Source organism: Emydura macquarii, unplaced genomic scaffold (assembly GCF_026122565.2).
Source record: "Emydura macquarii macquarii isolate MOO-44397 ecotype Brisbane River unplaced genomic scaffold, CSIRO-AGI_Emac_v2 contig_2473, whole genome shotgun sequence".
NCBI classification, from domain to species: Eukaryota; Metazoa; Chordata; order Testudines; family Chelidae; genus Emydura; species Emydura macquarii.
This window is the reverse complement of record NW_027132610.1, coordinates 37,756,312-37,783,211: the sequence shown is the minus strand read 5'-3', so window position 1 is coordinate 37,783,211 and position 26,900 is coordinate 37,756,312. Positions and strand designations below refer to the sequence as shown.

General features: G+C 40.8%; 1 protein-coding gene across 2 annotated transcripts in view; it reads right to left on the bottom strand.

Moving 5' to 3' along the window:
- Positions 1–26,900, bottom strand: part of PIBF1 (progesterone immunomodulatory binding factor 1) — a 176,419-nt gene that overhangs the window by 51,194 nt on the left and 98,325 nt on the right. For both annotated transcript variants that reach the window (XM_067562782.1, XM_067562783.1), the window contains exons 13-14: positions 25,007–25,097; positions 12,154–12,256 (exon numbers count right to left, since the gene is read on the bottom strand). In XM_067562782.1, coding sequence (XP_067418883.1) covers positions 12,154–12,256; positions 25,007–25,097 — 194 coding nt within the window. The remainder of the gene's footprint in view (positions 1–12,153; positions 12,257–25,006; positions 25,098–26,900) is intronic.

Genomic DNA, 26,900 nt, shown 5'->3' with positions numbered 1-26,900 from the left:
TGCCTTTTTCTTTATTAACATGGTCCAACAGCTGGTTATATAACTGGATGATTGTTACACTGCAATAATTCACTTATAGCTGTGATTTATAATTATATTACATTAATAAAATGTCAGTTAATTTATATGCTTTGGTTGGACAAGGACTACAATCAATACTATAAGAAACATCACGTGAGACATCTTTATAAAATTCTGATACTAGAATATTTCATTAGTCCTGGTAGCATCCATTAGATATATTGAGCATGACACGTTACTGCCTTTGCACCTTGGGTAGTCATTTGACCTGTGCAAAAACATTACCATTTTGATTTGGCAGCATTTTACACCAACTTCCCACCAGCATAAATAACTGCACAATGTGCAAGGCAATGGAGAATTAGACTCACTTTACACTTTGATGATGAATTATGATAATTCATAATTCAGTACCAGAAAAAGTATCCAAATAATCCTGTAGTTATTAGGATTTCTGACCCCATAATACTTCCTTGTCTTCACTAGACAACTGGATCATGTTTGAACATTAACATGACATAAGACATGTCATGCCCTGGTCTACTCTGACTGGCCAGTCATAGCTAGTACTGTCAGATAACTCAACTCTCCACTATCATGTTTAGATATGATATATATTTCAGTTAAAACAAGTCCCTTATGTCTCAGTTTGCTCTGGAAATGAGGGACCCATAATTCACCAATGGAGCAGACCATAGGAGATAGCAATGGTTTTGAACTGCACTAGTGGTAAACTGCAGGTCCTAAATTTGCTAGAGTAGATGATGCCTAAAAGTCTTAACAGCTCTTAAATACGCAAATAATCCATTAAGTGTCTTTTCATTTCTGATTACACTTTTGTGAATAAACACAAAAGGTAAATCCTTTGTAGGTTAAATTAAAATTGTTGTAAATTTTAAATAATTTCTTAAGGCATATAACTTGGAGCAAGAGATACTAAGTATGGATTTATTACAAGGTGATCACTTACAAGTATGTTTTCCTTTTGATATCTTAAGAACTTGATTTTCTAAAATCACACTTAGCTATCATACTGTTTTACATCTTCAAAATTGTATTCAACCATTAACTGAAGTGCATTCCCACACTTCTTTAAAGTGCAAAAATATTGCATTTACCATCTTTTTTCTGTTTAACCAGTCTTTCTTTCAACTTCTGTGTATCACCTTCCAATAAAGAACATTCATTTAATTTTTTTTACATGTACCACATCACGTACAGCCTTCAAATTCCCCATTATAAGATATTGTTAGAAAGATTAAATATTCAAAGGCGGCTCAAATTTTTAAGTCTAAAGACAGAAACCTAAATCCAAATCTGGACACCAAAATTAGAAGCCTGATTGTCAGAGGTCATAAGCACCAGACACTTCCATTAAAGTTAATGCACTACCCAACTCCTTCTAGTCCGTGCCCCTGTTGTAGGAGCCATTACGCCAAGTGGAGATTGTTAGAGCAGAGTACTCACTGGCCATGCCCCCTCTAACCTCTGCACACTCCCTAGTGCATCTGGGTAGCCCACGTGCTGCAGGAGCAATGCAAAGAGACCATATCATGAATAAAGATCTGGCCCATTAAGTTTAAGGGAATTGTTTTAATTTATTGCCACAGACACAAAAGAAAAGTATTACATTTCTGAGATATAGACTAAATTATGTGAAATTAACTCATTTTTGGTCCTCTAATCTATGGTTTTATCTTTTGGTGATGTTCCTATTAGTCTTTCCCCATTTCAGATCCTCTGTGATTTCCCTGTTTAGTGTTTATCCTTGCTGCTATTCTTTGGTTTATTTTATTAACTTTTATAGTTTTTGACAGAATTGCAATAAAAATATTACCCCTCAAACTGTTTTTAAATTCCTCCATAGTTTCTGAATATTAAATCAAATTCCCAATATTAAAATCAAGTTGTAAGAATGTACTACTCTCTTCTCATGTTTACTAAATATAGCACAAGTTCAAAATATCATCTGATTTTGTTTGACTCTGATGGGATGTCTGCATGCAAGGAGTTGCTAGAGCACTACAGAAGCTGTGCAGAAAACAAGCAGCCAATACGAGACGGGCTGCAAGCAACAGCCAGTGAGGGTCCAGCAGGCCCATATAAAAGGCAGCTGCAGGGCAGAGCAGTCAGTTCTGCTGGAACCCCAGGGATTAAGGACTGTGTCCCTGGAGGACAGAACAGTGGCTGGCTCTTGGGACTGAGCAGCTGAGGCCCTGAGATAAGGGCGAAGAAGGTGTTGAGGCTATGGGAAGTAGCCCAGGGAAGAAGAACAGCATTGAGAGAGATTACAGAGGAGCAGCAAGAGGCTGCTATTTACAGGATCCTTTGGTTGGGGCCTGGAGTAGTAGGCGGGCTCAGATCCCCACACCCTTGCCACTGGGGAAGAGGATGGACTGTTGGACAGAGAAACTCCTCCCCCTCCTCCCCCCGAAGAGGGAAACACAGACAATGACCTAGCCAGAGGGCTGAGTCAAGAAGAGGATGCTATGGTCCTGGGAGTTGAGGTAGGAGCTGTAGGATGGAGCAGAGACAGAGCGCCGGTGTGTAGACTGCGGACGTGGGCATTGGCCTCAAGCTAATTCCCAGCACGATCGGGAGAAGGTGCCAGTCCAGCAATGAGGGCTGTATCCCATGACAGACTGCACAACTGCTTTTATGTACTTCAGATGACAATATTATTTTAGATATGTATGTAATTTATTAATGTAACCAATGTTTCAGGTAATTGCTGCTCATTTTAAACCTACTATTGTTAAACCTCAAATCTGTTAAAAGGTAACATTTATCACTACAAACATTTCTATCTTCCCTCCCAGAAACTCAAACAGATTTCCAATGATTTTTCCCTTCAGTTATCTTTAAATGCTGAAGCTGTGCTTCCAAATATATGTGAAAATACATATGTCAAAAATGTCAATCAGCAATAAAAGTTATTTCACAAATATATTATGATAAAATATCTATTGTAATAATGTTAAGAGAAAACTGAGCCCATTTACTTTAGCCTGGCAATCATCACCTTTGAAAGGCAAACAGCACTATCATGGTTTTATTTTTAGATTTATCCATATGCTAAAAAGAGCACCTACTTTGATAGTGTAAGTGATTATGATGTAACTGAAACATACAACAAAAATAATACCCCATTATAACTCAAGTGCAACAGTACAATTTTATATGATTTTTATTAAAAATGTACACACTTGGACTGAGACTAAGATAGAAATAGGAGACAGACATGTTGAAAGTCTCTGGATAAAGACAGGAGGAGTAAAAACAGGGGTGATGTCATGGTAGGGGTCCATATAGACGATCTAACTAGAAAGAAAAGGTGGATGAGTTTGTTTTTTTTAAAACAACTAACAATATCATCCAAAGCACGGGACTTGATGGCGATGGGAGACTTCAAGTACCAAGACATCTGTTGGGAAAATAACACGGGTAGGCACAGATTATCCAACACATTCTTGGAATGCACTGGAGAAAATTTTTTATTTCAGAAGGTGGAGAGAGCTACTGGGGAGAGGCTGTTCTAGATTTGATTTTGACAAATAGGGAGGAAGTGGTTGAGAATTTGAAAGTGAATTTGAAAGCTTGGGTAAAAGTGATCATGGTAGAAAGGAAAAGAGCACAATAAAGATAACAGATTTCAAGAAAGCAGACTTTAACAAACGCAAGGAGTTGGTAGGTAAGACTTGGGTAGCAAGTCTAAGGGGGAAAACAGTTCAAGAGAGTTGGAAGTTTTTCAAAGAGACATTATTAAGGGCACCAGAGCAAAACTATCCCACATTATAGGAAAGATAAGAAGTATGGCAAGAGATGACCTTCACTTAACCAGGAGATCTTCAATGATCTGAAACACAAAAAAAGAGTCCTACAAAAAGTGGAAACTAGGTCAAATTACAAAAGATGAATATAAACAAATAATACAAATATGCAGGGACAAAATCAGAAAGGCCAAGGCACAAAACAAGATTAAATTAGCAGGTCCTGAAGGAATCCATTTTGAAGCACTTGGAGAAGAGGAAGGTGATTAGGGAAAGTCAGCATGGATTCACCAAGAGCAAGTCATGCCTGACCAATCTGATTGTCTTCTATGACGCGATGACTGGCTCTGTGGATGTGATAGACCTTGACTTTAGCAATGCTCTTGATACGGTCTCCCACAGTATTCTTGCCAGCAAGTTAAAGAAGTATGGGTTGGATGAATGGACTATAAGGTAGATAGAAAGTTGGCTAGATTATCAGGCTCAATGGGTAGTGAGATCAACAGCTCAATGTCTAGTTGGCAGCTGCTATCAAGTGGAGTGCCACAGGGATCAGTTTTGTTAAACATCTTCATTAATGATCTGGAGGATGGGGTGGATGGCACCATCAGCAAGTTTGCGGATGATACTAAGCTGGGGGGAGAGGTAAACACACTGGATGGTAGGGATAGGATACAGAGTGATCTAGACAATTTGTAGGATTGGGCCAAAAGAAATCTGATAAGGTTTAGCAAGGACAAACGCAGAGTCCTGCACTTAGGACAAAAGAATCCCATGCACTGCTATAGACTGGGAACAGACTGGCAAAGCAGCAATTATGCAGAAAAGGACCTGGAGGTTACAGTGGACAAGAAGCTGAATATGAGTCAGTAGTGTGCCTTTATTGCCAAGAAGGCCAATAACATACTGGGCTGCATTAGTAGAAACACTGCCAGCAGGTCAAGGGAAATGATTATTCCCCTCTATTCAGCCCTGGTGAGATCATATTTGGAGCATTGTGTCCAGGTTTGCATCCACCACCAGAGAAAGGATGTGGACAAAATGGAGAGTGTCCAACAGGGGGCAATGAAAATGATTACAGGGTTGGGGCACATGACTTATAAGGAGAGGCTGAGGGAACTAGGCTTGTTTAGTCTGCAGAAGATAAGAATGAGGGGGGATCTGATAGCAGCCTTCAACTACCTGAAAGGGGGTTCCAGGAAGGATGGAGCTAGGCTGCTCTCAGTGGTAGTAAATGACAGAACTAGGAGCAATGGTCTCAAATTGCAGGGGGGAAGATCTAGGTTGGATATTAGAAAAAACTTTTTCACTACGAGGATGGTGAAGCACTGGAATGGGTTACCTACAAAGGTGGTGGAATATCCATCTTTAGAGGTTTTTAATGTGCGGCTTGACAAAGCCCTGGCTGGGATGATTTAGTTGGGGTTGGTTCTGTTTTGAGCACGGGCTTGGACTAGATAACCTCCTGAGGTCTTTTCCTGACCTAATATTCTATTCTATTCTATATTTTCAAGCTTTTCTCCACAGACAGGAGGGCTAAAACCTTTTTTTTTTTTTTCTTTCTTTTTTTTTTTTTTAATATATGAAACCTGAGATTCTCAGGTTATTACCAGATTACTGCAGCTGCGGCTTTAAGAAAAAACTATTTATTGCAAGAGTCATGATAAAGTTACAACAGTTGGCAACATAGCAAGTTACTTTTTACATTTTTATACTAGTGCAGCACATCTACAGGAATGATTTGCATTGATTCATCTGCACTGGCGTAGCTACACTGTACAAAAAAACTAGTGTAGACGCCTCAGTTTGTTCATCTTATTGAAAGCAATTGACTTAAAATAATACTAAAACTATCTAGTGGAACTTGGATCTCTGAATATCTCTGGAGCAGCTACTGAGAAAAAAACAATACCCCTATAATCAATTGATATATATGAACTAGGTTAACAAACGCAATAGCATGGTTCCCAGAGTAGTATAAAGGAACTCTAAGAATCTTTTTTTTTTTAACCATCTAATTATTTTTATTATATATTAATATTATCTACAAAATAGTTTAAGACTTAAATATTCCAGTTACAAATGTAAAATTAGAATTATGAAAATTTACAGTATATAATCTATGTAGTCATACTGCATAAGAGTCCTGATATAGACCATTAATAGAAATGTGACATTTTCTTTAAAAAACTCAAGAATCTTTTACCAGGCAGGAAACAACCATTCCTGTTTTATTCCCTGAACAAATCAAAGATTATTGGGACTAAAGGCAATGCCAATACATGGCAGGACTTGCATCACAAGTGATTACAAGATCATTCCCCAAAAGAAGTGTGGACTGAAGACAAAACATCAGTTACTTCTACTGTCAAATCTTGGTGTGTATAGACATTTGGACTATTGCCTGATAATTTTTTTGTGCCAAGGAATACCTTTTATTGCCAAGGTACAGACAGTTCTAACAGAATGATCTTTAACTGAAGGGGGAGAAGTTTTTCTAGTTAGTTTATAAAATTCCCAAACAGATGAAACAATCTACATATGCCAAAGATGACAGAGACCAGTTGTCTCATTTTTTTGCACTTAAAAATTAAATCTTATTTCTTTAAGAAACAAGTCCTACTTAAATAATATTTTAAGACTTTCCTAAGATCTAGGGTATGCACAGTAATCTCCTCTCATTCCCATTTGAGAAAAAAAATGAGGCAGGAGAACAGCTATTTCATGTCTGTACAGAAATTCCAAGTTACTTTACAGAAAAAAAATGAAAGCTTTTAAACACATTACCTTTAATCAATTGATGAGGAATAAAACATTAATCTTGATATCCACTAGCTTTCCAAGCCGAAGAACTGTCAAAGAGTCTTTTCATTAAGATGACAAAATGAGTTTCCATATAATAGCTGCGATAGAGATCCATTTAAAGCTTGGAATATTAATCTTAATTTGCAGGATGGCCTATCAAATGGAATAGACAACACAGGAACTGCCATATCAAATTAAGCCAATCTAATTCAGCCCCCTTTTGTTCAGCATGCAGTCTCTGACAGAGTCCAGCACCAAAAGTTTCAGAAGAAGGTATAAAACAACATCATGGACAATTATTCACTAATATATGTATAGGGTAGTTTCTCCCTAACTCCATGCAATTAGCAGTTGGTTTATGCCCCAAAGAATATTTCTCACATTTTTTACAGGTTGTATCTGATGATCTTAGTGATCATGTAAATGTCTAATCCTTCTTTGAATCCAGCTATACTCCTGTCTTAAATAATGACTTCCAAAGATTAACTATATACTATAATTACAATTCAGATTGCTTCTTTCAATATACATTAACTTGCACTTGTCTACATTCAGTTTCATTTGCCTTCATGTTGCCCAATTGATTATTTTTGTTAAGTTCTTGCTACATTTGTGAGAATCCTCTCTAGACCTGACTATTTTCAACAACTGAGGAAGTAGCACTGAGGTTTGTCCACTAGAACAGAGGGCTGTGTCAGAACTGTATTTTGATGTCTGGTAGAAGTGGAAGCAGAAGACTTTCCTGGCTAGAGAACATTCACCTTGAGGAGGACCAGAAAATAAACTATCAAAACAGGGAAGAACCAAGAGGCAGAAATATTACATTTAGATGTGGTCAAGGCAAAGAATCCTAAGGAAGGTTGAGAAGTAAACATTTCATGTAGGAGCGCTGCTTTTGCCTACATGTTGGAAGGAAAACCATGGGGACTTGCAGGAGCAGGTGTGCATATCAGTCCTCAATTCCAAGACTAAGAGCTCTAATACTGGTTCCACTTGACGTGAGGAAGAATAGCAAACCATATATATTTTACTTACTGAACTTGAAAAATCTTACACATGTTTAACTCTAAATATATGAGTAGTCTCACTGAGTTCAACAGGACTAATACACTTAAAGTTAACTAGTCTTTGAAGACTGGGGCTATATTTTGTAAAATGCAAAACTGCCAATTTTAAGTATGATTTTTAGCATGTGAAAGGTGAATGAGAATCAGAAAAAAAACAGATTAATAATAAAAAAAAACTTTCTAAATATTTTTTTTGGTTACAAATTAAGAAAGAGAGGGCTTAATAGTTCCTCATTTCTTTATGATGTTACCATTCATTTACTACTGGTTTACTTCTGTAGTGTTTGTTTTCAGGAAATATGAATGTATTAGGTTACAAAGTATTATAATAAACATATATTCTGTCAATAATTTCTCAGTGTTAGTCCTTGTAAAAAAAATGACTACCATATATCTTTCTTCAATAATTGCCCCTACTCTATTTGATTTTTTAGAATCTCCAGGCCTTGCCTTTCTCTTTGTTGCCTCAATAAATTTCTAATGTAAGAAAAGAATTTATCATTATATTGTAACTGTCAATTTTACCGAATGAGAGAAGCGAGGTAATATCTTTTATTGGATCAACTTCTGTTGGTGAGAGAGACAAGCTTTCAAGTTTACACAGAGCTCTTCTTCGGGTCCAACACAGCAAGAAGACCACTGAACACAATTTTACTGAATAGAATGGATATTTCTAAACCATCTGCTGCTGGTGGCCATCTTTGAGAGATACCATATATAACACAAGCTGAATAGGAGCCTTCTATCCTTGAGAAGCTAACTTCCATTCTGCTTGATAATCAGAAGAGCTTTCCGTGTAGTATTTAAGCACAATGTTTTACACCCTTGTACAGGAACTTCTAAAAATTATGTTTCAAATTCGTTGAAGTCAACAGGCGGTGGCTCACGCCTATCTTAAGAACCTATGAAAAGATATAAGGTGGCTTAATGATTCTGTTTATTTGTTTGTGATATAATAATAATTTAAAACTAGTTCCAGAGGGGTAGCCATGTTAGTCTGTATACAGCAAAAGCAACAAGAGTCCTGTAGCACTTTGAAGACTAACAAATTTAATTTCTGCAAGCGTAAGAAGTGGGTTATAGCCCACAAAAGCTTATGCCTGCAGAAATTAAATTTGTTAGAATTTAAAACTAATTTAACAAATTTGAAATCTCCAACGTTAACAAACCAGATGACTTTTTAAAAAAAGTTTATATGATAGTGCTACTTTCAAGCATATTCTTCAGCATGAAATTATTAAAAAAAAACCCAAAACAAAACAATTTTTTTTTTTTTTTTTTTTTTTTTTAGGAATTATCATTGTTTCAGTTGCTGACTCTAAACAGTTTTTATTTTCTTTACAGTCTTTACCAGTAAACAGAAAATATTTTTTCTTTCTACATGGTTTATGATCCTATGTCTCAAAACCGTAACATGTCCAGAATAGCCATGAACACCTGGCGAGCCACAGTCATACTTCGGACAAAGAAGGATATCACTGAAGCCTAGATAATACAGAACTACCACCATAGTAGTCATATGCATATGGGGTCTCTTGGAATTTTACTCTCACTTCATTGGATCTCAAACTAATTTCCTCAATTCACATTTAAGAGAATATCAGCTTCCTCATCCCCCACCCCCAGTTTTAGTAAGGAGACAACAGGGATCTAAATTGGAAATCAGAAGATAATGGCAATCTTCTAAATTACAGTGGAAAAAACAAGTCTCTCCCACCTGAGATGCCAACATGAGATGCTATTCATACTAGATTGGGCCTATATTAAAAATATAATTGTGTTCTCTGAGGGGCTTGACTTCCTTTCCTTTGGGCTCAGATGCTCTGTGAAGCTCTGATAGAAACATTAGGTTTGGTTCATTCATGACTGGGGGAAAAATATGGGGTTGTACTTTCCCAAGCAATGCACTCTTATAGAACCTAAATGTCACTTACAGTAGATTGCATGGACCTTATTATAAAAAACATCCCCCTCTCTTTTCCTGCAGGCTTTCTACAAAAAATGAAATAGTATATTTGGACACTTAAATAATTATCAGTAGGTATCTGAATTAATAACTCACTGAAATAAACATGATCAGCTCAGACGTTTCAGAACTATTATTGTTTCAGGCTCTCTACAAACTCAGCCACATTTTATTACATTTTTACACTCCATGCACAGTTTTCTTTGCAACCACAAGGGATTTAATAAAAAGCCCTACTTAAATTGGTGGTGGACAATTTGGGACGATTGGTAGGAAAAAGACACTCCTGGGATCTTGGCCAGCAAGGGGAAAGAAAAAGTGCTGTTCTTCCAACACCTCTTTGGAAGCCTCACGAGTGGGGAGGTCTTCATAAGAGCTTGGAGGCCATTATTTTCCACGCCTGAATCCTTAGTGACCCATTAGTGAGCTGCAGGGACATCTGACTGGTCCAAAGGTACAAAGAGAGGTGGACCGTTTATATTGTTTCTCACAGGTGTGGACTGCTGATCTAATCTGTTTACTTCTCTCAAACACCTTTCCCTTGGATTTATTTTTCCCCCTTTCCTATTATTATTGGTAGATCTTCCACCTCCTCTTAGTTTTGCCAGGGCCCTATTAGGGGGCTAGGAAGAACTTTTGCTACATTGCAAAGTGGTTACTAACGGCATGGGTTTTTCTCTTTCTTCACAGCACATAGGATTTGGCTAGGACTGTGGGGGAAGATATTGTAGTTTTGATAGCCATTTGTTGTAACTGTATAGCAGGTGTCCTGCACAGGTAGTAGGGGATCAGAGTTGCTGGTGTAGACATGGCATGGGCTGGTCCCTTGTGCACTGTACGGCAAATCACAGTATCACAGAAGATTAGGGTTGGAAGGGATCTCAGGAGGTCATCTAGTCCAAGCCCCTGCTCAAAGCAGGACCAACCCCAACTAAATCATCGCAGCCACGGCTTTGTCAAGCTGCACCTTAAAAACCCCTAAGGAAGGAGATTCCACCACTTTCCCTAGGCAACCCATTTCAGTGCTTCACCTCCTAGTGAAAAAGCTTTTCTTATTATCCAACCTAGACCTCCCCCACTGTAACTTGCAATAAATGATTGCTTCAATGTCTAGTTGTAAGACCCTCCTTGTTTAAACCCTCATTCCATGCACAAAGAAGATGAGATAATCAGGAAGTGTTTGGTCCTGATTCTTGGGGAGATTTTGCAAGATGGAGACTGCTCTGTATGGGATATTTTCTGGGCACAATCAGCCCAGTAGTCATACTGGAAGTCACTGACAGCTGTCCTTCCTCTAGCTCTTTGGTGTCATCATGAAAAATCATATCCTTAGCTTTAATCAGAACCTCTGTGTACTTTCATTCACTGAAGTACTTGGACCAATAAAAGTTTAGTTTCTGGAGCCCATGAAGAAAGCTTGAGGGAGGTAGAGGTACGTAGTTCCTCTGCACACCCTCCCAATTCAAACTATGTCTGGCAGTGTCAAATTACTATAAATCTACCTTCAACATAATTAAAACAGCTTTTAAAGTGTTAAAAGTGTCATGATTGGCAGGCCCCAAAACTCATCACCTAAAAATGTAGTCGGAGCCATTTCTAAAGTCAAAGCCCTTTCTAAATTAAAGGGACATTTGTAAGGGTACAGTATAGTTCTGTCATCCAAAGTAAGTGCTACAATAATCTTAAAATCAAACTGTTAAACTGCACAACTAAAGCATAATCTGCCTGGGACTTCAATAAGGTGGTGATAATGTAACCTCTCATAATTTAAGACTAATGAAACTCTCTCATTCTTAAAATGAGTGTTTGAAGGAAAATGTTACTTTTAAAAAAATTCTAGGCATTACTGAACTTGAGTCTGTGGGATTTCCTTCTGTGTTTTCATTATTCATTCTCCATGTCAAAGTAATATGATTTTAGCTAGTAAAGTGATTAAAATAATGTATTGTAAAATATATAGGTACTTATCAAGCATTAAACTAATGTTAAGTTAGAGAACATTTTTTAAAAAACAGAATACAGACTTTTCCTTAAAATAAGCAGCATTATGATATTATCAGATATCACCCAGATATAACCTAGATTTGTATGTTCAAAGACTAAAGGGCCTGAACAACGTAGCAAAAGTAGGGAGCTTTTACAGGTAATTAATATCTTAAAAAGGATTGAAAAAAGCAGACCTGTGTAAAAAGTAATGAGGTACTAGTTGAAAAATTAACCATCATAGAAAATACCAAACTAGTTTTGCTAGTTAGTCATCTGCTCAGAAATCAGAGCTTTGTCTAGCCTACATTATTGTTTAGTCTGTGAAGTAATCTCTTCTTTTGTTCTCTGTTTTACCATACACTATAAATTGCTCTGAAAAGGTCTACCATAAATGTATTTTTGTTAATTGTAAGGTCATTTTGAGACGGCAAGCAAATACGTAATAAGCTTTGTTTAGAAAATAACTATTCTACAAAGGGCTGCTCTGCAATATTTATAATCTCATTATATATTTCTTTCTTTTGTGGAAGTAATTTACCTCTTGTGAAATCTGTGTGACTTGTTCTTTCTGATGTTCCAGATCTTTAACAAGCAATGAGTTTTGCTTTTCTAGCTGCAATAACCTTCTTGCCAAGTGAACACTGCCAAAAAAAAAAAAAAAGCAAAAAAGATCAAATTGAATGTTTACCAAAACATGTAAAATGCATTCTCACACTTATATTTCAGAACTTGCTAGCTTTCATTTTTCACTAATGCTTAAATGTAAAAATACACAGTAAATGATAAATAAGTCAAAATTGGAAGAACAAGTCAATGCTACAATTTTAACTGCACTGAACTAACAGTCCCACAGAAACTTAATTGTGATATTTTGTTCACTAAAGTAATTTACCTCTATGATTTTACGTTATATCAGTTCACTGTAAGTAATTATATTAGAAAGCTCTTACCATCTGATAAAACAAAAAAATACTGTACATTATTACAGAAAATAATGTTAAGTGATATAATTATGTATAACATTGGAATGGACTTCAGGTTTTAAATAATGGTCACTTAACTTACAGAGTATATGGGTCTTCAAGATGTGTTGTCATCATGTATTTGCACTTCTTATGTGTATGCACCCCATGCACATGAGATTGGAAACTTCTGAACAGCAATGCCCACACCTCAGGGCATAAATGGCAGTGTACCTGCACCAATATCCAGTTCATTCCCTACCACAGAATCCATACTGCTAAGGTCTCCATAGTAGCAGGGAAGGAGGCCGAGACGTAGAATACATGTGAACAATACCTCTCAAAGAAAAGGCAGTTACTTACCTTGTAATTGTTGTTCTTCAAGATGTGTTGCTCATATCCATTCCATTGTCGGTGTGTGCATGTCTCCATGCACAGTTACGGGAACTTTTTTCCCTTTAGCAGTACCCATAGGGCCGGCTCCGGTACCCCCTGGAGCCCTGAGCACATGCTGCGGTATATGAGGTGCTGCCGGCCCTACGCCCCCCCTCAGTTCCTTCTTGTCACCAACTCTGGCAGCGGGGATGGGTCATGGAATGGACATGATCAACATATTTTGAACAACAGTTACAAAGTAAAAGTTACAAAGCTACAAAGTAAATGATGCTCTTTTCTTCTTCGAGTGCTTGCTCATGTCCATTCCATTGTAGGTGACTCACAAGCAATACCTTGGAGGAGGCCCGAAGTTACAGATGAGCTACCTGTAGCATCGCTTTGCCGAAGCCCATCTCGTCATGCATCTGCTGCACAATGGAGTAGTGGGACGTAAAGGTGTGTACAGATAACCAGGTGGCAGCCCTGCAGATGTCTTGCACAGGCTCTCTCACTAGAAAGGTTGTGGATGAAGCTTGAGCTCTGGTTGAGTGAGCTGTAATTATCCCCGTAAGGGGCACCTTCATCTGCTCATAGCAGAACTTGATGCAGGAAGTTATCCACGATGAGATGCGCTGGGTGGAAACAGGTAAGCCTTTCATCCAATCAGCCATTGCTACGAAGAATTGCGTAGATCTCTGGAACGGTCTCATGCTCTCGATGTGGAATGCTAACACCCGTCTAATATCTACCGTGTGCCACATCCTCTCCTTCTCTGAACCATGCGGTTTGGGAAAAAAACACGAGGAGAAAAATATATTGGTTATAATGAAATTGGGAAACCACCTTAGCAGGAAGGCCGGATGTGGCTGCAACTGGGCTTTGTTTTTATAGAACACAGTATAAGGAGGCTCCAAGGTCACTGCCCTGATCTCGGAGACCCTCCTTGCCGAGGTAATGGCCACCAGGAAGGCCACCTTCCATGACAGCAACAGTAAAGGGCATGTAGCCATGGACTTGAAGGGGGGCCCTGTGAGCCACAAGAGGACGAGGCTGAGATCCCAGGGAGGCACCAGGTCTCAGACTTGCAGACAGAGTCTCTCCACCCCTTTCAGGAACCTAATTGTCATAGTGTGGGAGATAACTCATCTCCCCTCCAAAGGCTGGTGGCACGCCGATATAGCTGCTAGGTGGACCTCCAGGGAAGCCATGCTAGTCTCTGGAGTTTTAATTGCAACAAGTACTCCAGGATCACCTGTATCGGCAACAACCCAGGCAAAATACCCTGGGACTCTGCCCAACAGGAAAACAGCTTCCATTTTGCCCGATACACGACCTGCGTGGAAGGTTTCCTGCTATCCAGGAGGATTTGCATGAACAGGCTCATACGTCTGTGCTCAGCCACAGAGCCTCCATGCCGTGAAGTGTAGGGAGTCCAGGTCCAGGTGTAGCAAGCAACCGTAGTCCTGGGACAGGAGATTGTGCCATGTTGGTAGCTCCAGCGGGGGGGTGACCGATAGGTCCAGAAGCATGCTGAACCAGTGCTGGCGCAGCCAGGCTGATGCAATTAAGTTAACGTCTGTCTTGTCCCTCTTGATTTTCAGCAAGACTTGTAAAGAAGAGGAATGGATGGAAATGCGTACATGAAGCTCCCCAACTACTGCAGAAGGAAGGTGTCGGAAAGCGACCCGGCCTCCAGAGCATGAGGGAGCAGAACTTGCGCATTTCCTGTTCCATGTTGACACAAACAGGTCCACCTGGGGAGAGCCCCACCTTTGGAAAATCATAGAGATCACATCTGGATGAAGCGACCAGTCATGGCGGGGTAAGAATGACTTGCTGAGATGGTCTGCCTCATTGTTCCTCACTCCAGGTAGATGAGAGGCTATTATGTGAAAATTGTGCCTCACAGTCAGGTCCCACAGACAAATGGCCTCCTTGCAGAGGGCTGAGGAGCGGGCTCCCCCTTGTCTGTTGATCTAATACATGGCTGCTGTATTGTTTGTCAGTACCTGCACCACCTTGCTCATAATAAAATGGAGGAACACTCCACAGACTAGGTGACTAGCCCATAAGTCTCTCATATTGATGTGCATGCACCTCCTCCATCGACCAGACCCCTTCAGTACCGAGGTTGGAGCTGATATGGGCCCCACACCCTAAGTCAGAGGTGTCCGATACCAGAGTGACCGAGGGGACTAGCTCCTCGAATGGCACACCCCTCAACACTGCCCCAGGGCTCTGCCACCAGTCTAGTGCGGTCAGGACCTGGGGGGAGACTGTGACCACCTGGTCCAGGGAATGTCTGCTCAGGGTATTAACCGAGGCAACCCACAACTGAAGTGGTCTGAGTCTTAGCTGAGCCAGCCTCACCATGTAAGTGCAGGCCACCATGTGGCCTAACAGCTGCAGACAGTACTGTTGTAGTCAGGCAGAGGTGCAGGTGAGCGATGATGATGGACATCGCCTCGAAGCATGGCTGGGGCAGGAAAGCTCTGGCTTGGAAAGTGTCCAGGACCATCCTGATGAACTCTATCTGCTGCACCGGAGTTAATGTGGACTTCTGCTCATTTATTAGCAGGCCCAGCCAGCGGCAGGTGGCACATGTCAGACTTGCATTGTTCTGGACCTGGGCCCTGGACCTGCCCCAGATTAGTCAATTGTCCAGATATGGGAAAATTTGGACCCCCCCTTGCGCCTCAGGTGCGTCGCCATTACAACCATACATTTTGTAAACACCCTTGGGGCTGAGGAAAGGCCAAAGGGCAACACTATAAACTGGTAGTGGGAGCCAGCCACCACAAAATGGAGGAAACGTCTGTGGCTGGGGAAAATAGAAATATGGAAGTATGTGTCCTTTAGGTCGAGAACGGCATACCAGCCTCCTGGATCCAGGGAGGGAATGATGGAGGCAAGGGAGACCATGTGAAATTTCAGTCTCTTGAGATATTTGTTGAGATGATGCAGGTCTAGTATAGGCCTGAGATCCCCTTTTGCTTTGGGGATGAGGAAGTACCTCAAGTAAAACCCTTTTCCCCTCATATCCAGTGGAACCCCTTCTACGGTCCACAGGCTGAGAAAGGTCTCTACCTCCTGCATGAAGAGTTGCTCATGAGAGGGGTCTCTGAAGAGGGACGGGGAGAGGGGCTGTTGGGAGGGATAGAAGCAAACTGGAGGGCACAGACTGCCAAAACTATGCCAAGGACTCAGCCGTCCAAAGTGACCTTGGCACATTTGGACAGGAAGGGAATTAGGTGGTTCAAGAAGGGATGGGCAGGGGATTCAGGGAACAGGCTGGAATGCCATCCGCGGGCGCATCTTCAAAATGATCACCTTTGATTACTGGATCGCCTAGACGACCCTTGCTGGGGGGCTGAGATGGACCCTGGTCGACGTCTCCTACACCCCCCTATTTCTGTCCCTTTCTGTGAACTATTGTGGCTTGAATCTCTGCTGTTGCTGGCCCTGAGGATAGAACTGGTGCCTTGAGGCCTGTGGCGTATAAAGACCCAAGGAGCAGAGTGTGGCCCTTGAGTTTTTCAGACCATGCAACTTCGCATCCGTCTGGTCCGAAAACAAGACCGACCCGTCAAAGGGTAGCTCCTGGATGAACTGTTGGACCTCCTGGGACAGACTCAAGGATTGCAGCCACGAGAACCTATGCATACAGATGGCGGAGGCCATGGCTCCGTCCGCTGAGTCTGCTGCGTCTGAATATGCCTGCAGTGCTGCTGTGGCCACTGTAATACTCTCCTCCAGGATGGGTGCTTAAGTCCAGCTCCTGGTCCTGGGGCAACGCATCCATAAAGTGCTTTAGAGAGTCCCAGAGACTGAAATTGTACCTGCCCAGGAGAGCCTGCTGATTGGCAATGCGAAACTGCAGGCTTGCTGTCAAATAAACTTTTCTCCCAAACAAGTCCAATTTCTTGTTCCCTTTATTTTTGGGTGTGGAACTGGGCTGTCTCTGCCTATCCTACTGGTTGGCAGCATCTACCACCAGGGTACCGGGAGAGGGGTGGGTGAGAAGGTACTCAAATCCTTTGGCCGGGACATATTTCTTTTCGGCTCCTTTAGAGGTTGGGGCTACTGATGCTACAGGGACTTCACTATCTTTAATACCCCTTCATGCATGGGGAGGGCAACTCGGTCTGGAGTGGCCACTGCAAGGACCTTAAAGAGACTATATGATGCCTCCTTTAGCTCCTCCGCCTCCAACCCCAAGTTGGAAGCCAACCTCTTGAGAAGCTCTTGATGCGCCCTGAAATCATCCAGGGGCACTGATGGTTCCTGGGTGACTGCTTCATCCGGGGAAGAGGAGGACTGAAGGGGTGCGGTGGATGATGGCATCCCTTCCCGTTGATGAGAGGCCCCAACAGAGGTCCCTTCTTGGGGGGTCCAAATCGTCGTTCTCAGAGGCCGAATGATGGTTTTTCTCCAGTGTTAGTGGTGCGGACTGCCCCATAGACAACTTGAACGACAGCAGACCCAGTCCCACTGGAAACCCCAAGGTCCTCAATACGGAGCAGAGGGGTGCTCCAGCATCTTTTGCTGGAAGCGGCAACTCTCCCGGTAGCCATCCTCTTGAGAGGACGCTGACTGTCAGATGACCACGGTGGGGCTGCATCGGAGGCTCCCGCTGTATGGTGCCGAGTGGAGGGTGAGTGATGACCCACGCTGTGGGTGCTTTGGTGCTCTGGAGAATGACCTTTTGGCGTCGTCGATCGTGATGACGACGAGCCCCGGTGCCAGGTACTGCTAAAGGGAAAAAAGTTCCAGTAACCATGCACAGAGGCGTGCGCACACCTACAATGGAATGGACATGAGCAAGCACTTGAAGAAGAATCACAGTTACTGTAGACTAACTGTTCTTTCTTTTTCAGTGATTGTTCATATGTATTCCACTTTTGGTGGCTCACAAGCAGTAACTCATATTCTAAAGATAGGTGCTCGGTGTCTACTGGAATAATGACTGCAGGACTGCTCTGCCGAACAGGCATTGAATCTGGAGTATTCCACCAAGGCCTAGTGCTGGGTGAAGGTGTGAACTGAACTCCAGGTAACTGCTCTGTAAATATCTGACACTGGTTACCTTGTAGGGAAGCACCAGAGGGTGACTGTGCTCTGGTGAAAAGGGCCCTAATCTGCCAGGAAAATCTAAATGGATCACTACAGAGCATGTGTTATACAATCCGAGACCCATTTTGACAGTCTGAGTACAGAGATGCTGATCTATGTTGGCAAATACTAGGAACAATCTAGTAGAATTCCTAATGGCTTTTTTTCTGTCCAGATAATAAGAAAGAGACCTAACAACATCCAATGGATGGAATTTAGCTACACCCAGAGTGATGTAAGGCTTGGGGAAGACGATAAATGGATGGATCATCTGGTTATAATGAAAGTCAGAAACCACTTCAGGTAAAAACCTGGGCTGAGGTCTTAAAATCACTTTGTCCTTGTGGAATGCAACTTAAGGTGGTTCCACCATAAGGGTTTGAAATCTCACCTATCCTTCTAATTGATGTAATAGCCTTCATGAATAGATGGTACAAGGAATATATGGAGGTCTCATTAAGCCTGCTAAAACAATGTGGAGGTCTCAGGAGGCAGAATGTCCCTGAATGATGGGAAAACGAACAAGACCCTTGAGCTCTCTAGTTGCTGTTGGATGAGAAAAAACAGTGTGGTCTTTCCCCGGAACCTGGTGAGCAAAGATGGCTGCCAGATGTATTCTTATAGAGAAACTGAATGCTTTAATGTAACCACAGGTAATCCAGGAGGGTAGTGCTTCCAAAGGAGTTAGATAATTCTCCAATGCCCAGACAGAGAACTTCATCCAATTAGCAGCGTAAATGAGCCTGGTTGAGTCCTTTCTGCTGCAAGCCAGGATATTTTTGAACTTCTAACAAGCAAGACCTATCAGTAGATGTCAACCAACCAGCAGGCTATAAGATTGAGGGGTGCAGGACATGTTCCTTTGATTGCGTGATCACATCTGGGTGTGTTATGAGCACTATCATGGGTAGTCCTGACAGGTTCACACGGTCCCAGTACCAAAATTATCTGGGCCATGCTGAGGCTGTCATTGTATCGACTGATCTTCCTGAAGACTCTCGGCACCAAAGGAATCAGAGGGTAGGCATAGACAAGCCCTGGTGACCATGTGATCAGAAAGTCATCCAAAAGGGAGTTGTGACCAGCTCCTCCTCTGAAGCAGAACCTGTGACATGTCTTGTTCACAATTATCCCTGTAGTTTTTCCTTTCAGACAGGATTGGGTCTGGGGACTGAGGTATGTAGCTAAGTGACATATCACCCCAGTCCTCTAAGGCCAAGGAGGAGAAGAAACATACCTCCTCCAGGGGTGGACCAATCTGTCAACTGTTCAAGAAAGATGGGCAGCTCATGTTGAGGCAGTACCAGTACCACATCAGAAACCTTCTTAGCAGAAGATAGCAAATAGAGACTTTGGCTTGTCCAATACCATCGACTGGTATCATGAAGTGCAAAGGTAACAAGAACAGAGGATCCGCGGGTGAAGACACAGAAGAAAGAATTACTAGTATGGAAGCAGTCAGTGTTAAGGTATTTGGTACAGAGGCAGAGTCTCAGTCAGATCATGCTCTTTCAGTGCTGGGGCTTTCAGAATCAGTGCCAGAAGATTCAAAGAACATTCTTACACTGTTGGCTTCAGTGTTGCGTACTCCAACATTGACTGCCTTGTTGTTTCGATGCCAGATACTTTGATCCATGACTGCTGGTACTGGGGACATGGACGGATGGAGAGTGTGCTGAGGTTGGTCAGTGGCCAATCAGTGCCAAGGACTTAGTAGAATCTAACCTGAGCCTTAAATTTTGTCATAGGCTGGATCTGCTTGGGGCCAGACAGAAAATCTATGTCTCCACTCATATTAAGAATGTTGCTCCTTCTGTCCTATCTTTTTGTAGGATTGGGCTGAAGAGGTGAAGGAAGTTCAGGCTAACTCCATGGTGAAGGAATGGGATTTCATCGGCATTAAATAGAATCTGGAGCTTGGAGTGAACTAGTGGCTTACCAGGGTGCTTTGAAAGGTGGTCTGGCTTGGAGGAAGTCTTCTTGCTTTCATGAAACTCTCAAGGAGAAAGAGTGTAAGTTGAGAGTTCCTGGACTTGTTCTAGGTCATTTTAGAGAAGGAAAAGAATATAAAGCACTTTCATAGTACATGCACTTCCTCAGACTGCAGAGGCATGTAGCGGGTCCATCACTGATGGGTATTGCTCCCTTGCAAGAGAAGCAGTTCTTGAATCCTGGGGATTTGGACTCTGCTATGTCCAGTGTGGTCTTGGCATTGGGGCTCAAAACCCCTAAAATCTTTTTTTAAATATGTCAAAGGCCAATAGGATATAAGTAACTAAATTAACAACTATAAGTGAAAAGCTAAATCACTCAGTGCACAGAGATGTGGAAACTGCAGATATTCTGTCTTGCAGCCATAGGTGGGTAAGAAGAAACTGGAAAGTGGTTGGGACCACTCCACTCACTGTACAGGGTGCTGGCATGCTGTAATGGACACTGCTGTTCAAAAGATTCTGATCTTGCACACATGGGGTGCAGGAGCACAAGAAGTGGAATACATGCGGACAATCAGTCAAAGAATATTTACAGTCGGATTTATTAGGAACCTTTTAACGTAAATCCTGCTATAATTATTTATCTCAACTTGTTTTTCAAATGTTTGCTTCATTTACTAGTTAACTACATAAGACTTTAGATCTTTTGCAATTATTTTTCTCTTCCTTCTTGACCTTGCTGTGAAGTCATAATACTGAATTTATGAGCAATGAAATAAACTATGTCATCACAAACACAGGCTTAGGAGTTCAGTGCAGGTTCAAGCGGAGAGATTGACTGTGGAAATAATGTGATATTTCACATGTACTTGTACTGAATAAAAGCTTAAGCAGAAAGATCTGAGTGAATGTTGCCTCTTAAAAGTCTGTTCTAATGTGCAAGTCTCTTTTTAAAGCAAATAAATCAAATGTCACAAATTTAAAATACTTATGATTAAAGCAATAAAGTATGTCTATTAGAACAGTGTTTTCAAAAACTTGATCATACTGCATATTCAGATTCTGTAAAATAGTATGAAAAGCTAATTCCAAAGTACGAGCATGTAGCCATTTCTTCAATTGAAAATTATGTACCATACCAAAAACTTAAAACTAGAAAGTCCTATTTGCTGTTTTCAAAACTATTTGAAAGTATGAGATCTAGGTTGGATGAGGTCTAGATTGGTATTAGGAAAAACTTTTTCACTAGGAGGGTGGTGAAGCACTGGAATGGGTTACCTAGGGAGGTGGTGGAATTTCCATCGTTAGAGGTTTTTAAAGTGTGGCTTGACAAAGCCTTGGCTGGGATGGCTTAGTTGGGGCTGGTCCTGTTTTGAACAGGGGGTTGGACTAGATAACCTCCTGAGGTCCCAACCCTAATCTTCTATGATTCTATGAAATAATGCTTTTATTTCAATCAAGTTTAAGTCAAGTCTCACTGAGCTCTTTTTACTTTGTGCTTTAGTCATACAAGTCCTATGCAAATCCTGAACACTGCAGCGCACATAAAAAAAAGAGATCTATACTTGTTCTGAAAATTTATACCTATATTCATTGAAAAAAATTATGCCAATGTTGATGACACAAAGTTGGGAGGTATTGCTAATACAGAGAAAGATCGGGATATCATACAACAAGATCTGCATGACCTTGTAAATTGGAGTAATAGAAATAGGATAAATTTAATAGTGGAAAGTTCAAGGTCATGCACTTAAGGACTAACAGCAAGAACTTTTGCTATAAGCTGGGGACGCATCAGTTGGAAGTGACAGAGGAAGAGAAGGACCTGGGCATATTGGTTGATCACGGGATGACTAAGAGCCACCAATGTGATGTGGCTGTGAAAAAAAAAGCTAATGCGGTTATAGGATGCATCAGGCGAGGTATTTCCAGTAGAGACAGGGAGATATTAGTACCGTTATACAAGGATATGGTCAGACCTCATCTGGAATACTGTGTGCAGTTCTGGTCTCCCATGTTTAAGAAAGATGAATTCAAACTGGAACAGGTGCAGAGAAAAGCTACTAGTATGATCTCAGGAATGGAAAACCTACCTTATGAGAGGGGACTCAAAGAGCTTTGTTTGTTTAACCTAACCAAATGAAGGCTGAGGAAAGATATGATTGCTTTCTATAAATACATCAGAGGGACAAATACCAGGGAGAGAGAGGAGTTATTTAAGATCAGCACCAACGTGGACACAAAAACAAATGGATATAAACTGGCCTTCAGGAAGTCTAGACTTGAAATTAGACGCAGGTTTCTAACCATCAGGGGAGTGAAGTCTGGAACAGCCTTCCATGGGGAGCAGTGGGGGCAAGGAACCAAGCTGGCTTCAAGACTGAGCTTGATAAGTTTATGAAGGGGATGGTATGATGGGACCACCTAATTTGGCAATTGACTAATCTATGACTACTGGCTGTAAAGATTCTCAATGGCATGTGATGGGATGTTAGATGGAGTGGGTTCTGAATTACTACAGAGAATTCTTTCCAGGTGACTGGCTGGTGAGTCTTGTCCACATGGTTAGGGTTTAACTGATTGCCATATTTGGGGTCGGGAAGGAATTTTCCCCCAGGGCAGATTGGCATAAACCCAAGGGTTTTTTCACCTTCCTCTGCAGCATGGGGCATGGGTCACTTGCTGGAGGATTCTCTGTACCTTGAAGTCTTTAAATCATTATTTGAGGACTTTAATAACTCAGTCTTAGGTTAGGGGTTTATTACAGGAGTGGGTAGGTGAAGTTATATGGCCCGCACTGTGCAGGAGGTCAGACTAGATGATCATAATGGTCCCTTCCGACCTTATAGTCTATGAGTTTATGAAAATTACCTGTAGCTACAGCAGTATATTCCAAAGTGTGAGACATGCACATTGAGATAGGAGAGCAAAGGACTAACTGGGAAATGTGGAAAATGTATTAATTAAAATGGAATAGCATTAAAATTTAACAAAACATGGGAAAGCTGAAAACCTGCTTAGTTTAATCTTCCTTAAGTGGGGACTCAACTTTTGAAAATTTGTGAAGCAAAATGGGGGGAGGGTTTACACCTGATATTTTGGAGATATATGCTGTTTTCGAAGAAAAGTATCTAGATGTAAATACTAATATGAGAAGGAAAAATATGTGTCTATAAATCAAATACTGTACCAATCTTATTACTTGGCATGAAGCCTATAAGTGTATACATCTTAACTTTTTGCACAGGTACAGAGAAAAATGCGTTCCTGGTATGATACATATTGAGATAACCCATTTTAAAAACAAATTCAAAGTAAACAGAAACAGTACACAGATTCATGCTGAGAGTAAAGATTTATGGGACTATCTCCTTTTGTCCTTAATATTCTCAAATAATTATAGTGGTGTAGTACTGTCCAAAAATTATATTCAATAAATTACACAATTGTTGATTTTGGGGGTGAATACATGAAAAGTTGTGGATCCAATTTCTGCGGTAAAAGCCAGCCGTACTTGAGAAGGGTTTCCTTTTTTGGACTGCGTACAATTTGAGCAAACGAAAAACAAATGCTTTTCTCAAGTTCCACTTTTTGTTAGAACTATGTGTAGGTAGCAGAATGTTATCAAAATGTCTTAAACACAATTCAGGAATGACTAAGGACCTGATCTAGTATGAAAGAACTACATATAAATAAACTCTTTTTGAAGTCAGCGGGGCTTCATTCAGGCACATGATTAACTCCAAAATTGCCAAATAAAATAGCTTCAAACTTGGTTTCAGGCAGTGCTCCATAAAGAAGTGTCTCTTTCACGTATATAAAAGAAAAATTACAGATCATAGTATTTTATACTCTGTGGTTTTTGCTGCATTCTGCAGTTTTCCCAAAAATTCTAAGTCTAGCTTTTAAAACAGTAACCCATTTTCCCACTTCACAGATAAATTAGTCATGACATAATTGGATATACTTGTCTGAAACACAATTTCACCTATCATCATCAATAGCAAAGCTGTGAATTGACCCTCCCCATACCTCATAATAAGGTGTCAGCATCTAAGCCTACAATTGACAGTTTATGTGACCATTATTAAGCAGTTTTCCTCCCCTCTTTCCCACTTTAAAATAAGAAAATTTAATGTAAAAATTCCTACATTAATATAGAGTTAAGTGTTGTAGCTGTATTGGTCCCAGTATATTAGAGAGACAAGGTGGGTGAGGCAGTATCTTTTACTGGAGCAACTTCTGTTGGTGACAGAGACAAGCTTTCACCATCAAAAGTTGGACCAATAAAAGATATTACCTCATCTCCCTTGTATCTCTAACCCAATGTTAAGGTTCATTATTTAAAAGCACAAAAGGACATTAAAAAAAACTTAGGATTCTTGCAGAAACATCAATTTGCCCACATTATATATATATTTAGGTACATAGTTAGCATTCTAACATTCAGAAAATACTATGGGTCTAATTCCCCACTGTGATTTTTCAGTTTTAGACGGACGTTACTTCACAGACTTCAGTGAAGTTAAACCAAATTAAACTGGAGACACACACAGGTGAATCAGGCCTTGTATGCACTCAAATCAGATGAGAGAATAATGCTCTGAAACCTTGGACTTTTTCCATTTCCTGACAACTGTGCTTCTGAGTTCACTATTTATGTGTTACAATAAACAATGGCAGTTTTTCTGAATAGCTTAAAATTAATTTTAACTGGTTTGATTTTACAGCTATTTGAGTTTTGAATACTAAAAGGCATCCAGACACACATCTTTTTGAAAGACAAAGGAAAAAACACGAAGCTTTAATAACCCAGAAAAATATCCACACACCTATGTATACACATTAACCACAAAACCACAGTTTTAAAGATTACTTCCACATATTGGATAGTTACATAAAACAAAATTACTTTGCATCACTCAAATTGGCTGGCTTCAATAATTGATGATATACTGAACATATTTTCATTTAGTTTAGATTTAAACCAGGGAGACATAGTTTTCACCTTTGTTTTAGCCGCCTTTTGGCTGTTGTCGGAACATTTGCACCATACCCATAGGAAAAGAGAATTCTTTCTGCTTCATCTTCATTTTCCACTGCAAAAAAACAAAAAAGATGTATCCAATATTTTAAAAATATTGATCCTCAAAACAATATAATTATAGTAAAATTGAAAAATGTTAGTTACATCTTTTGTATCTGCTGTTCTTTGAGATATGGGTGCAGAAGTGTATTCCACTGAGTGGTGCATGTGCCCAGTGTGCCAAAGATGGAGAACTTTGCCTAGCAGTACCCAGTGGGGCACATGTGTTCCCTCTGGCCCTTGAATCCCTTCCTAAAGCGATTTAAAAGAGCAGCATTGTCCTGACCCCTGCCCTCAGTTTCTTCACACTGGAATCCTATATTGGAGACTCCGATACATAGGAGACAGTGGGTTGTGGAATACATGTCTGCACCTACATCTCAAAAGAACAGTTACAGAACAGGTAAGTAACCATTTTTGTTTCTTTGAGTGGTTGCAGACATGTATTCCACTCAGGCGACTCACAAGTAGTAACAGATGGAGGTGGGGCTCAGAGTCTAGTTAAACAGTGACTGCAGAACTGCCTTTCCAAAGTTTGCATCTGATATAGATGCAGCACACAATAGGGTAGTGCCTGGTAACAGTAATGCACGAGAAATCAGATAGTGACCCTGCAAATACCCAATATAGTCACCTCACTGAAAAAATTGACTAAAGCTGCCTGGGCCCTCATCGAATGAGCCACCAATCTCTGTGGAAGTGTGGTCTGAGTGACCCTATATGCTATCGTAATGCAGGAAGAAATCCATCTGGAAATCTTCTGTGCAGAAGCTGCCTGACCCTTCATTCGATCCGCAAAGGAGACAAAAAGTCAAGGTGATAAATGAAATGGTTCAGTCCTTTCCATATAGAATTCCAAAGACCATCTCACATCCAATGAACAATGACTAGCTCGTCATCTGCATTTGAGTGAAGCTTAGGAAAAAATACAGGAATGTCTATTGTGTGGTTAAGATGAAACTGATTTAGACAACAATTAAAGTATGGCTTTAAGGTCACCTTGTCTTTGAAAAACTGCATATATGGAGGCCGCATCATTATGGCCTTCAATTTACTTACTCTCCTTGTGGATATTATGTCCATAAGAAAGGTTATTTTTTGGCACAGAAGGGACAGAGAATGAGTTGCTAAGGGCTTAAACAAAGGTCCCACAAGGACAGCCAGCAGTGTTAAGATCCCACAAAGTAACAGCTTCTTTTACAGATGTAAGGAGGATAGACAATGCCTTTCAGAAATCTTACTACATGGAGTTAGAGAAATCTGACTTCCCTTGGATTAGAGGATGGAATGTCAAAATTGTCGCTAAGTGGACTCTCAGTGAGCTGAGAGACAGACCTGAAGATTATTAATATGTAGTCCAAAATGTCCTGAATGCAGGCTAGCATTGGCTGAATTCCCTGAGCCAGTGACCAAACCAACAAACTGTCTCCACTTGGACAAAGAAATAGACCTAGTAGAGGGTTCTACTATTAAGTAGGACAAACTACTTCTAAATATCATTCTTCCTCTTCATCTAACTTCATCCACACTGTGAAATGCAGACTGCTCACCACTGGATGCCAACTCTGACTGTGGTGTTGTGTTAGTAGCTTGAGAAGGAGGGAATGGGGTCTGTGAGGTCGAACAGATAAATTGTAAAGGTGAAAGAACCAGCATTGTCTTAGCTAAGCTGACACAATGAGTATCAGTCTGGCATGATCCATCTTCAATTTGAGAACAACATGAGGGATCAGGGGGAAGGCACACATGAGCAATGATCCCCAGTTCACATGGAAGTTGTCAGTTAAAGAGCCTGGACTGAGACCCACTTCAGAGC